This window comes from Pelodiscus sinensis, chromosome 8, assembly GCF_049634645.1.
Source record: "Pelodiscus sinensis isolate JC-2024 chromosome 8, ASM4963464v1, whole genome shotgun sequence".
NCBI lineage: Eukaryota > Metazoa > Chordata > Testudines > Trionychidae > Pelodiscus > Pelodiscus sinensis.
The window spans coordinates 48,321,673-48,336,537 of NC_134718.1; the positions used below are offsets into that span (position 1 = coordinate 48,321,673).

Genomic DNA, 14,865 nt, shown 5'->3' on the forward strand with positions numbered 1-14,865 from the left:
AGAATTTTTGCCTAATTTTTTCAACTAGGATTTTTGCTTCCTTAATTTCATTACATTTATCCTAGAGAGAATTTCCAATCTGAATGGGATTTGCCATGGGAAGAGGACAAAAGTAAAGTTTAGCTGCTAAGGTCATAATACTGAGAAGGCTTATCTTTATTCACTGAGTAGATGTATTGATTTCATTAGGACAATTAACAGTGCATTAAGTTCAGGAAGGGTTTTCAGGACCTGAAATGGAAGGGGAGCAGAGAGAGAGATGGGAGAAACAGTCAGTGGGGTACAGCAGACCATGGGACAAAGAGGAAGATGAAGAAAGGAGAGCCAAAAGGGAGGGGAGTGCTTCTACATTTTCCTTCTTCCCAGGTTGATTGACCCATGATGCTATCAAAAGGACTGCCTCACATGAGGCAGCTTAAGCACCAGACTATTATTTATTGCTCAGAGGAGATCATATATTAATGAGATCTGAACACTAATATCTGACTAAAAAGCCAAAGAATTTAAGGACTTCACAACTCATAAACATTTCTTGGCCTCTAGCTGATGAATAAATTAAAATAAAAAGGAGAGATTACAGCTGAGCAATAATTAGCCCAATTTGTTTATTTGACAAAAAAGATTCTCAGAAATATTAGTTAAGTGCCCAAGTACCACATAAATACGTTATATGATACACTAAGGTTATTTTGTTATATATTTAAATGTCATTATTTTAGTTAGAAAATAAATTCAGTATAAAAAGCTTATCATAGCATCATCTGTACTTTTAATTTGTGATCTGTGACTGAAATCCAAATACCATATTTTCCCTTTTGTATAATGAAATTTTTATTATGCCAGAGATGTATAGGTAACATATAATGTGAGGAAAGGGGATACTAATTTTAAATTAAATGTCAAATTGGGATAGTTATGGAAAAAATGAAAGGCTTCATGAGGTACCTGCCATTTGGAGATATTTTTATAGCCCTCCAGAGATGTTTATTTTGTCTTTCAATCAGGTGTGAAAATGTACCATTTCCCTTTTAGCAATCACCTTGTTTTTATTAGATAAATTCTGAGGCTCTCGATGGCTTAGAAGTACATTTTGAAATAACGAATACATTTTCAGCCTCAAATGTGGTCTTCTATCACCAAAGTGATAGAAACTGTAAGTGAGAGCAGACACTTTGTACGTGTTCATGGGAGAAATCACTATTAAATTATTAAAGAGCGGCATCAACAGCTTTTTTGAAAATAGACTTGTTCTCATCTCCTCCTGGCCAGAGATGCCAACATGTGCAATTGTCAGAGAACTTAGACTGTCCTAAATGTGTATGAATGCATGAGTGTGGCACTAATAATATATTGACTTCCTGCTTTTGCAGCACACCATAAGCTCCATGTAGTACTCCTATGGGGACAAATTCTGCAAAAGGACAGAATGAGCTCAATTGACACTAAAGCTAACTATAGTTGAGAGTGTTCAGCATTTTTCAAGAGGCATGCACCATCTCACATGATTTGGCCCATTTTCTGCAGAGTTAGATAAAGGGAGAAATGTAACCATATTATTAAATAAATCAGTTAACTGATTACTCCCTTCTTCTGCCTAAACATCAGCTTTTATGAAGTCCACTAGTAGGACTGTGCTATTTATGATAGTTTGGTTTCTTGTTCCTAAAGTCTTCCATCAACTTTATCCTGATCTATTGTGAGGCAAAATCTATTGCTTGGTAATTTTTTATTTGATTAACAGCATTTGTGTTAGAACTGAGAACACTAGCTCTGAGACACCATGTACAAAATTATTACCACATAAAAAATAGGGCAGCCATTCTGGGATGCTGTTTTCAGAGTTAAATTATTTGTACATTATACTAATAGGAAAATTATTAAAATATTTATCATGTCCCCACTATATATTTTAGTTCCAAAGGTATAGAGGACTTACATTAGATTTAATTATAATTGAGAATTCAACAGTTTTGTGTTCACTTTCATCTTTCTCTTCTACCTTGGGAATGCATATAACTTACAGAGCCTCTTAATTACTTTTAACTTCATATCCAATATTACACTTCTTGCCTCTGTTTTCTGTACTATACGCTCTCCCTTTGGTCACTCTAAAGGTTATATATTTCTTCTTATGGGGACAGGCAATCAATAGTGCTCTCTTACTATTAATTCACAGAAAACTTCAAATTATCCCGTAATAGTACTTCGCATTTATATATCACTTTTCATAGTCTTAGTCTTTTACACAGAACAGATTTCTTTTTAAGCATGCCTTTCTGCAAGATCTATTTCCCTGTGCCATTGAGAACTGTGAAATGGTTGCACGCTTGGATTAATAAACTCAGTTCCTGATAGGTGGTTCTGATTCAAGGAAGTCAGGAGCTGGCCCTTTATATATATTTTAGAATGGCACAGTGCATATGTGTTGTATATTAGTTTTCTTAAGTATGCGTGAAGTATAGACTTCAGATGAATGTCCTAGATTTCTGTAAAAACTGTATGTTTAGTCAAACACATGTAGATTTTCTTGACTATCCATCCTTGTGATATAATACCTATTATTTTACTGTTTAAAAAAATTGAATGCAAGGAACTAAGCTAATGCAATGCTGAGGTTGACATTTAAATGGTACAAGACAGAAAATTCTGGTTTATATAGCATGGCTTGATCACAGTGCATATTTGATCCAAAGCCAAATGAAATCAGTGGGAGGATGTTTGTTGATTTCAGTGGACTTTGGATCAAGCCCTTTCTGTCTTTGTAGCATGGAACTTCAGATGGGTTTGACTGAGATCCATGGCTGTGGCGCCCTAATGGTATTCTGCTTAGGATACCTTTAATTCTGGTCAGAGGCATCCATATAAGTATTCTGTGGCTGCCTTCTACCCAACTGTAAAATCCACGAATCTGTCATATCTGGCTGTTGAGGAGGCATTTTCTATGCAAAACAGCTTGAAATTTCTATCACTCACCACCTGCACTCGCACATTTTGAAAATGTGAAACGTAACCTTTTACCATGGCCTCAGTTGTTATAAGAACCATTGTTTTGCATGGGTCTTTTTTTTGTTTCCTTGTTTTTTTCATACTTGAGTGCATGTGTATGTTTGTACTGTTCCGACCACTGACAATTAGCGTGAGGAAAAATGTCTATAGAGTCCGTAAGTTGAATATGAGGGCTATTGTCCTGAGGTGAATTTCACCTTTCTATATAAGATTATGGAGAACATTAAGTTAGCAATAAGTTTAATACCTTGTTTTCATTTGTACGTGAGATTATCTAAGTATAGTTTATTAATTAAAATAGGTGTGTAGTCTGGACTGGAGATGACCGAGTCTTCTTCTTCAACCCTGCAATGCAGCTGTCTGTATGGGAGAAACCAGTGGATCTAAAGAATCGTGGTGATATTAATAGAATAATTGAAGATCCACCTCATAAACGCAAACTGGAAACTTCAGCAAGTAACTAAAGCTGTGATTATTTGCATCTATTTAAAATCAAATGCTCAATTAAACTTGATCATTAAATATATTAAGTAAAAATTTAGGTAACTGTAATCAGAATGATGATTTTCTTGTGGACTTTTGTGTAAAATATTTTGTTAATAGGATGCTGGTTACAACATCTTTATTGACACTGAAATTCTAACCTTTTGTTCTGGAGTTCTCTCGTTATTAACAAAGAAGTAAAAAAATAGGCAGGTTCCTATGCTGAAAGAATTTTCTTATATTTAAAAATAACAGCTTCAAAGACTTTGTCTTTATTTTCAATGCACTTACATTTTCAAGAGATACATTAGGAATGTGTCAGCATAGCATGGTTTCTGCAAATGTTTTACTGACCATGCTGCCAAAAGCAGTTGCACAGTAATAAATGATTATTTAACCCAGCTGTAAGAAAATAATCCCAAAATTAAATCTCAAAGGACTGCTAAAAGGTTTGGCAGACATGTGGGTATTTCAATCCCAACATGGCTTTGCCAATCAACCCTTAAACACTGAATATTTCTGAATGACATTTTTGGTGCTGACTGAAGAGAGAACTAGCTTTGAAGTAGAGCATGTTTAAGTGTTTCAAATGTATTTTTAAAACGACTACTTCTTAGAGAACCACCATTTGCCATCTTGTGTGCCTTCAAGAAGGTCAATTTGATGGACTAATTTGCTCTGCCAATTTCTAACCCATCCCATCCACTTCATTCAGCTTTCCTGATCACAGATCACTCACTGAATGTCTAATTTCCCACCCCCTATTTAATTGCTCATTCAGCCCGCTAGTAGTGCATCAATTACTCCCATTGGTGGCTGCTTATATGAGTGGTTTCCACTGAGACAACTCATGTCAGTATTTGCTCAGTGACATGACCTGGGTCCTCAGTCTCCACCTACATCAGATATTTAGCCTCATAAAAGTAAGTACTTCTCCCTAAAGAAAATCTTCTTTGACAGATTGATACCTTTCTACTTTGGGCTACTACTGGGTTCTATTCCATTTAGTGTAGCTTCTTGCTCAGGACTGCTAGGCAACTTTTCTGTCCTTGTTAGGAAAAGATCTACATGCAGATCAATTACCTGAAACACTGTAATTAGCTGTTTACTTTGGGGAATAATCACCACCAGCACATATGGATTGAATAACATATTTCATATTAGAGTTACACTTGTGACCTTTAATCCATGCCTATGTTGAAGTGATGAGTTTAATTTTAAACATTATTTTGGAAAATATAATATTATGCAAATAAGTTAAAACAACCCCCATAATTGCCATCAAGTTCTATCAAGTGAGATTTGTTTTTTCTCTATTGTGAAAGTGGGGAAAAATATAAATTTTACAGGACACAGTGTATATTGTTGATTCACAAACAATTCTCAGTGGACTCTTCCTAAACAGAAGTTGTGAGGATGAACTGAGGATATCGAAAGGTGTTCTTGCAAGCTGATGTGAGTAAATGATAATCAGGACCTTTGTTATAAATATTTGATAGAAAAAATTCCATAGATGATTACTGTAGGGGATATATTTCTGTATCACCTAACATCATTTAAGAGATGAGTTTCTTGTCTTTATAGCTATAAATTCAATTTTAAAAGAGACTTGGAAGAAACTAAAACCTTTCTTCATATAAAAAAGATAACTTTCTGATTAACAGAGTGAACCTAGGCTCCACAACCAAAATTGAAGTTCTGATTCAGAAGCACAATGCAACATACGTTTTATTTAGCAATAATATGAATGTGTAGGGCATTCTGGAGGATTAATTAATGATTGGGTAGATGTGGGTAATAACCCAAGACAAGACTGAGGGCCATTATTCATAACCTATCATTAATCTTCAAAATGTCTTTGTGTCAAGGTCACTGTTGGTCCATGTTATCTAAACAATTTCTTTTCTATTCTTTATATTCTATTGTGTATGTGACATGCCTTGACCACTGTGTGAGGTTCTTTTGGTGAATTGTGACTAGATTTTCATTGTTGCTAATCATTTGCAGCTTCCATTAATCTAAATGGGATTTATATGAGTATTTCTTAAAACCAGGTTACAGTTAGTGTATATTAGCTGATGAAGTCAAATAAATTATTAGTCAGCATATTGATTAGTTCAAAATCTTGAGTAAATAAATAAATCAGATGAACTACATATTTGTGAGGTAGTTGCCAGTTGTACTTAGTTTAGTTGCTATTCTTGGATTTAATTACAATTCGTAAATCAAAGGCACACCAAAATGTGAGCAAGTATAATAATTAATCAGTGTATCATAGGTTATCAGCACATCACTCTGCTGAAAGATCAAGTGCAATTGTAGTTCAGGAATGAATGAAAGATTAGGCATTTATCAATTATTCCACATCTTCTAAGAAATTAATTCCTACAGAGATTTATGAGAGTGTCACGATTCTTTATTAATGGGTTCATACATAGCCATTTCTCTCAGTCCAAAGATGGGCAAAATTTCCATTGTCTCTGAAATTAATAGCAGTATTTGTAAGAACATGGTAAGGAAACTATGATTTAATCCAGTACATTCAGCTGCTTTTAGACTGAAGACCTCATTCTCCACTCCTCAGGTTATAGCTGGTGCTAAAGAGCAATGTGGGATTGCTGTATACCTAGTAACCCTTCAGGCATGTGTCCTGCTGATCCTTACAGGCACATATGAACATTAACAGCAAAGTTCATGGCCAATTTATAGACTAACTTTTCCAAATCAGACTATTCAGATAGGAGGACATATCCTTAGATTTCTTCTAAGTCTTCAGCCATTACTCATTATGACCATAGCACTATTTTATTGGTGCTGTATATCTTTATTCTATCATATTGTGATCAGATACCAACCATAATATCCCTTTCTCTTTTCAAAGATGTATGAGGATTTTTGTCATCTTATTTCTGTAGGCAATGAACTTTCTATCTATTAGAACAGTGTGTTCAGAAACATATGTCTAATTGGATTTGTGTATCCAAAGTCATAAAACCGCCCAGATCATCAGAATATGTAAATGCACTAGAAGAAATGATCACTCAGTGGATTTCCAGGAACGGCTACTGAGATTATGAGCTTATTTTGGTTTTCAAAATTAGTTTTATCAGATGCAAGGTTATGGGAAACTTTTCAAAAAACACCATAATAGAAGCCCAACTTAAATGTATACCTCAAATTTAAAAACACAGTAAGAGAACCAAAAAAGTGCCATTGTGGTTTAACAACCAAGTAAAAGAAGCAGCGACAGATAAAAAGACATAATTTAACAAGTGGAAGTCAAATCATGAAGAGGAAAACAGAAAGAAGCATAAACGTTATCAAATTAAGTATAAAATATATTAGAAAAGCCAAAAAGGAGTTTGAAGACCAGTTAGCCAAAAACTCAAAAAGTAATACTAAATGTTTTTTAAGTATATCAGAGGCAGAAAGCCTGTTAAACAACCCAGTAGGGCTCTTGGATGATTGAGATGCTAAAGGAGCACTGAAAAATGATAAAGTCATTGAGGAGAAGCTAAATGAACTCAGATAAGAGACAATTGATTTTTATTTGGTGTTGATGCCTGCTGAGTGTGGCTTTTTTACTAGTGGTGCCATTTTATAGAAATAGAATTGTGCTAGCCCAATCAGCCCTGAACCTCAGGTCATTTTTAACTTGAATTCTCTTTGAAAGCAACATCAAGTATGCTGTTAAAAGATTACATATTACTCTCCTAGGAATTTATTAAAGTTAAGATCACTGCTGTCTCAGCAGGATGAATAGCTCCTGATTAATAGCTTTAAAATATCAAGACGATATTCTTTTACTCTATCTTCCGAATCCCCAGATTGTTTTCTATGTAGTCTTCTATCTCTTTTGAAGAATTTAACACTATGGATAACTGTCTTCATGCATTGTACTGATACTGAAAACATTACTCAGGTTCATTACCATATATAAAAGTATATTCATAATACTTGTGCTGATGTATTTATGAGGATATAGTCTTTTTATTTTAGAGTGCCATTCATTGCTATTTCCCCAAAAGGTACTCTGTAGTCAGCAGAATTTAAATAATGTTGACCTAGTATATATCTCCCAGGACTGAGGACAACAATGTTGAGCCCCTGGGAGAGGTAGATGGGGGTAATCCAGGCCCTCCTGGAAAGCATGGGTAAAAGGTGTGGGCTGGGGGTAGCTTCTCACCACCAGCCCTGGACTCTTAAATCACCTGGCTCTAGTGACAAAAACAGCTCCCTTTGAAGTAAAACACCAAAATCCCATTGGCTTCAATATAAGTAGGATTGGATACATAATATAAATTTAATATGTAAAACAAATACACAGGACTTATTGGTTTAAAATAATTCAGTAATGCATATTGTTAAACAGAGTTTAATTAACACCTTAATATGCGTATGATTTCATAGTTTAGGCTTCTGAGATAAGTCACTGAAGTCAAAGTTTTGCCACTGACTTCAGCAGGGATAGGATTATACTCTAAGGATCACTAAAAGGTGGTAGATCAGCAAATCTGGATTAAAATCTATGTTTAAAGTCACAAATAAAATTGTTGGTTTTTTTTATCCCATCATAACGCTCTGTGTCCATGTTATGAATAATTGCAGGATTGGCAGTCTATGCAGGGTTTGTCTTTATGTTGTTTAAATATACTAGGAGCTCAGCACATATATCATATTTTCCTGTAAACTGCTTAAAACTCCAAAAATCAGCCTAGGCATTGAGTGGAAATAAACTCTGGAAGCCAGTGCATTTGAATTCAGTGCACTGTTAAGCTGGAGAATGTAATTTCTATTGGAAAGAAAACAATGAAGTACTTGAAGTTGTAAAAATAGATGTCCTTCACATTCATTATGAATCACAACCCCATCTCAAAGTCCTCTTTGGGAGAATATCCAGGTCAAAGTTGGTTTTGGTATATTGTAGTTTGAGATTCCACAAAATCCGCTTAAATTTGCTTCCATACCGATACGGTGTGTCAGATTTAATGAGAAAGCAGCATTGTGTTTCAGTAACATGGGAATGAAAAATAGGAAAAATGAAGCTGTTGTGATGGGAGTGAACATCCTCAAATAATTCACTATGTTAGCATTGAAATAACAATGTTACATAAACAACTTTGTGGTTTTATTTTTCAGTTGTTCAGGCAAATGTGATTTAAAAAATCACAAATTTACAGTGAGAAGCTCTTCGGGGCAAAAATAAGAAAATTGTCAATTTTTGGTATTGACTACTCTGTTTTGATAAGCTCATCTATGAGGATTTTATAATGTATATTCTAATGTTAAAAGAATAAAAAAAATAGCAGAAACTAGCAAATATGAGTAGTATCAGAACAAAATGACAAGTGAAGGGAGACATCTAGAACTTTTATTTTTGTGTAGATAGTAACTGTCTAGTTATTTCAATTTTATGTATTTCTCTTTAGCAGATAAAAGTGATACTTCCTCTGGACAAGAACTAAGTGATGATCATAACACCAAAAGCAAGAGAAATAAGTAAGTTGTATTGTTTCTAAACCCATATGTTCTATAGAAAAATCAAAGTCTACTATGGATATGGCACTAAGAAGAAACTAATTTATTATTCATTGCACAGCTATATGCAGACATCAACTGTGATAATTTTCAAGATGTCTATTCTTTTGATTGTCCCTCTTGTGCTTTAAAAGAATCATTTCCCATAGATCGCAACTATCCCTTTATCACTGGAAATTGTTTACATCAGAACAGATGAATGATTAAATGAAGCTTCAAGAAAAATGGTTACTATTAAATACATTAGCGAAATCCTGACTCTGAAATCAATATGAATTTTGCCATTGACTTCCATTGGGCCAGGATTTTCCTCAATATGTCAGATTTTCTACTGGTTTTACTAAGTAAAACTCCATCAAAACTGTGTCCATTTAACCAGCAGATAATTTGCTTCCTAAATTTTATTGTATTTCAACATGCTTCTACTAATGTTACTTAATTTGTCCCTCATTACAAGTCTTCATCCAACATTATTTTGCACAGGGTCACACCAGAACAAAAATAGTTCTATGCAAAAATAATTAAAATTATTAGAATAGTTAATGAGAATAGTTAATGAGGAATTCCTTCCTATTCCAGGAAATAGTCAACTATTTCTAACAATACTGGCGGTATGTAAGATGATATAAGCATTGCCTGCAGAATGGTGTCTGTTTAGCTGTCAGCTAACATGGTTTGGGAAAATCGTGAACAGAAATCACAAGTATTTCTACATTTCCAAGATGAATATTGTGGGGCTAATTGTCTTCCGTTTACACTGCTTTTTTACCAGTATAATATTATTGACTTCATTGGCATTCCTTTTGCTCCTACTTGCTCTCATAGAGGTAACTGGCAGTTTTGCATATTTTCTTCAATATGTCATGGCTTCATCCTGTCAGTGTAAGTGATTATTTTCAATGTTCTAGTAAAATGGGCTTTAAAAAAAAAAAAAACCAAATAACAAGAGCTGGTTCAGAAACTATTAAAACCTCCCACTGTTAATATATCCAAATTAAAAGTTCCAAGAACTCCTGTCACAGACTTTCCTCTTTCTTAATCTTGAGAAAACCATGATCATTCCATATCTGTGTGTTGACAATATAAAATGTACTTAGAATGTCAGGAGGTCAAACAGTGACTCCTCCACTGCCTACTTATGAACAGAGATTATTTGTCCCATGTATGCTGGATTTCCATTACTTATTCATATTTTAAAAGGTGATTCTTTTATGGTCTCTTATCTTCTTTACATTTAAAAGGGCACTGTCAAAATTGGGAGACCCCAAATTTGACCTACCTTTTGCTCTATATTTTCTTTTCAAAGTCCATAAAATATATATTTTTGTTCTAAAACCAAAGCATAAATGCCACTCAGGTTGAGGCAATCACATGCACCTCCACACACTGGCTCCCAAGCCACTGAATTGTAGCACAGCCCTCCCCACCCTATGCACTAGAGCAGAATGTCTGCACCACTTGAATAAATATAGGTCCTCTGGCTTATTTTCAGCCATTCCTCTCTCAGCTTTCACTGTGCAGCCAGTAAAGAGACCACTTCCACAGCAAACAGAGTGAGCAAGGACTAAGGAAGCTCCAGGGTGATGAACAATGACTGTAAAGAGCTTTATATTGGCAATTCACACAACAAATGAATTTTACCCATAGTAAACTGTGCATAAAGAATGGCAAGCTATCTTTTCTGCTCTTTACTCCAAGGCTGTGTCTACACTGGCATGAATTTCCGGAACTGCTTAAAACGGAATACTATTCCGTTTTCAGTTTTTCCGGAAAAGGAGCATCTACATTGGCAGGCTGCTTTTCCGGAAAAGCCCTTTTTCTGGAAAAGACTACTGGGCTGTCTACAGTGGCCCTTTTCCGGAACAGTGTTCCGGAATAAGGACTTATGCCCGAGCAGGAGCAGAATAGTTTTTCTGGAATAGCGGCTGATTTTGTACAGTAGAGCATTGTAGCTTTTCCAGAAATTCAAGGGCCAGTGTAGACAGCTCGCAGCTTATTCCGGAAAAGCGGCTGATTTTCCGGAATAAGTGGCCCAGTGTAGACACAGCCCAAGGGTAATTTGATTTACAAGTAATAGAGACTGCTATCAGGAGTAAATATACATAGCAATAGAAGTCAAAATAGCACCTAGTACAAGATCATTACATACAGTCTATAAAGTACACTGCCTAAATATTACATTTTGAGTTTGATAGCAAGGTTTTCTCACTCTTGCATGGAACAATATATTCAATAAACGTAACAAATAGTGCATTTTTTATCATATTTGAAATTTATGACAAGATATGCACATAAATTGAAAAGTACTGAGAGCCCCACACTTGACCCTACCTTTACATTTTCCACTTTTTCTATAACTATCTTATAAAAAATTGTTATCTTGCTATTATGGGGAGCACTGCTATCACAGGGTATGTCTACACTACAGTGCTAATTCGAACTAAGCTAATTCGAACTAACGCATCTAGAACTAAAAACTAGTTCGAATTAACATTTTGCTAATTTGAACTAGAACGTCCACATTAAGTGGACCCTGAAGCGGGGTTAAGGATGGCCAGAAGCAGTGCTGGCAGGGCATCAGAGGAGGACATAGAGCGTGGAGATGCTGTCTCAGACTAGCCGAGGGCTGTGCTTAAAGGGTCCCGACCCCCACCCCGGAAAGACAGTTCTCAGGGGTGCCCCGCTTGCAAAGCAGTCCTGGCTTGGATTGCCCGGAGTACCCACACTGGGCACATCACAGCACTCGGCCATCGGCCCGGCTGCACTTGCCGCAGGCTGCCATCTGGGGAGAGGGGACAATTGGGGGGCTGCAGGAGAGCTTCCACCCCCAGAAGCCCGCAGAGCCACCCAGTCCTCCCCATCGGGGATGCGTACCCCATTCCTCCCTCACCACCTTCCACTTACCCTTCCCTAGCCCCTCTTCTTGATGTACAAAATAAAGGACAATTCTGTTCAAAAATGGAATCTGTCTTTCTTGAACAAAACTGGGGGAGACTGGGAAAAGGAGGTGGGAGAGGGGAAGAGAGAGGCTGGGAGAGGGTAGGGTAACTACAATGATCAGGGATTGGGAACAGGTCCCATATGAAGAGAGGCTAAAGAGACTGGGACTTTTCAGCTTAGAAAAGAGGAGACGGAGGGGGGACAGGATAGAGGTCTCTAAAAGCAGGAGTTGGGTGGAGAGGGTGCATACAGAAAAGTTCTACATTAGTTCCCATAAAGAAGGACTAGAGGACACCAAAGGAAAGGAATGGGTAGCAGGCTTCAAAGTAGTAAGAGAAAGTTGTTCTTCACAAAGCAAAGAGTCAACCTGTGGAACTTCTTGCTGCAGGAGGCTGTGAAGGCTACAACTAGAACAGAGTTTAAAGGGAAATGAGATCAAGTTATGGAGGCTGGGTACATGGAGTGGTATTAGCCAGGGGGTAGGAGTGGTGTCCCTGCCCAAGGTTTGTGGAAGGCTGGAGAGGGATGGCAGGAGACAAATGGCTTGGTCACTGTATTCGGTCCATCCCCTCCAGGGTCCCTAGGGTTGGCCACTGTCAGCAGACAGGCTACTGGGCTAGATGGACCTTTGGTCTGACCCAGTACGGCCATTGTAAGCTCAGCGCTCAGGGTCGGGGGTCTCAGTGGACCCCCTTGATTTTCATGCACACCTGCTCCTGGGTGGCCAGGCTGGCAGCTCTCCTGCCCTAGACAGCCACTTTCCTGTGCCTAGTGCGGAGGTTGTGGACGAGGTCCACAATGTCCGCACTAGCCCAGGTGGGTGCCTGCCTCTTGCGGTCCCGGGCAAGCTCCCGGGAGCCGCCAGCCTGGTCCCGGGAAGAGGGGGAGGGCTGGGGGGCATCGGGTGGGTGGCGCGATCCGTGCCAGGTGCAGAGTCTGCTGGCTGGGTGCTGGCAGACTTGCACCTGGCACGGGCACCGTAGCCAGACCATGCCTCTTTAAGGGATCCTGGGCCGGGAGGGGGGCAGACGAGTTTCCCTGATGTTGGCCAGAGTGGCCACCAGGGAAACCTGGGGAGGGCTAGCCTCCCACTAGTTCGAATTAAGGGGCTACACACCCCTTAATTCGAACTAGCTTGTTCAAACTAGGCTTAATCCTCATAAAATGAGGTTTTCCTAGTTCGAACTAAGCGCTCCGCTAGTTCGAATTAAATTCGAATTAAATTCGAACTAGCAGCGCGCTAGTGTAGCGCCTATTAAAGTTAGTTCGAACTAACTCTTTTATATTCACAAATGAATTATATGCTAATATATTTAGCAAGACACATACTGTAACTCAGTAAAGAAGAGAGAGATAGCTGGACATCCATATCCACACCATCCTTTGAAAAAATGTAAACCATTATCTTCCTCATCTTTCTCTCTTTCCTCATCTGCACCAATGGTCACTATTCTGGCACTCAAAAGATACATCTGTCTCTCCTGTTGCCCACAGGAAGTTATGCCATTTTTATAATATGTTATATGGATATTGCCATGTATAATGCATATTCAGTAGGGTTTTCTTCCCTCTTCCTTATTTTGTATATCCTCTCCTTACTAATATTAAGGTGTTTTTTCTATAGATCACTATATTGATGATTTTCACCCCATTATCATATATGTCAATTCGTTGCCATGGAACTCTTGCAATTGGATGAACCATCCATAAACCTCCAGAAGCTGATGTTAATTTATGTTTCTGTGGCTTTCTGATATCACTATGGACAAAATTTCCCCATACACTCTATTTCCAATTCCCCAGAATGTTGGACTTACTGTTTATTTATGCCAAAGTTCAGAGGCCTCAAGCCTCATCTATCTGCTGGAGCAAATGTGTTAGAGGATTCAGGCCCATAGATTCCTTGCAGTAAAGCAGAATACATTACAGGGCGGTGAATAGAATAGAGGAAAGGTAGGTGGCTGGGCTACACTTACTTGCTAACCAAGGCAGTGCTCCATTCTATGCTTCAGTGAGTCCTAGTCTTAGGCTCTTATCTTTCCCTGTGTATTGTATAGGGAGCCTCGGCACTTAACTTAGAACTATGGTTTCATTAGGAGGCACAGCATTGAGCCTAATACCCCCATTCCTACGAGTGACTAGCCTACCCTTATTTAAGAAGTCTGGCATAACAGTGAATTGAATTTGAGAACTCCTGAATCCCTAATAGCCCAACCAATAAACTCTTTAATACATCAGACCCTTTGTACCCATATGCGATAATTACTGTGTCAAATGTGGTTGAGTGCGATAAACATAATTGATCTCAGCCATGGTCTGGAAACCTGTCATATTCTTCACTGGCTTTTCAGTTATTTTCCATCATTTAAAGTAATATGACCTAAATAAATTACATTATTCCTGTAACACAGACTAAATAATTTGAGTGTCTTATTCTGGTATTAATATCTGCTTTCATCAAAGTTCAGTTTATTATACTTAAAGCACAGTAAGACAAATTACTGTTTTGTTAAAGTTTGCTAATCCTCATATATTTATGCCTGTTGCCTTTTGTGAGTTTCACACTCATATGGCAGGTGCACATTACCAGAAATGTTTTATACTCACACTCTAATTTTCTTCCTTTCATTGGTTTTTGCAGTGGTACTACATTTTGAATAGCTAGGTTAAGGCCTGATCCACTGAAGTGAATGGAAATACTCTTATTTTACTGCAACAGACTTTCAATGTTTCCAGTCCTGAATCTAAACTTACAGTTCAGTTGTTATGGATTCAGCAAGCAATTGTCTGCAAGAAGTTCTATACATATTACTGTAGTTTAATTTACATTTAAATCATAGAACACTAGAACTGTAGGGGACCTTGAGAGGTCATCAAGTCCAGTTCCCTGCTCTCACG

The 14,865-nt window shown here is 37.5% G+C and overlaps 1 protein-coding gene across 1 annotated transcript in view; it reads left to right on the plus strand.

Moving 5' to 3' along the window:
- The window catches only part of TCERG1L (transcription elongation regulator 1 like), a 247,187-nt gene that overhangs the window by 203,383 nt on the left and 28,939 nt on the right, over positions 1 to 14,865 (plus strand). The window contains exons 8-9 of the mRNA XM_006136638.4: positions 3,308 to 3,462; positions 8,919 to 8,988. Coding sequence (XP_006136700.2) covers positions 3,308 to 3,462; positions 8,919 to 8,988 — 225 coding nt within the window. The remainder of the gene's footprint in view (positions 1 to 3,307; positions 3,463 to 8,918; positions 8,989 to 14,865) is intronic.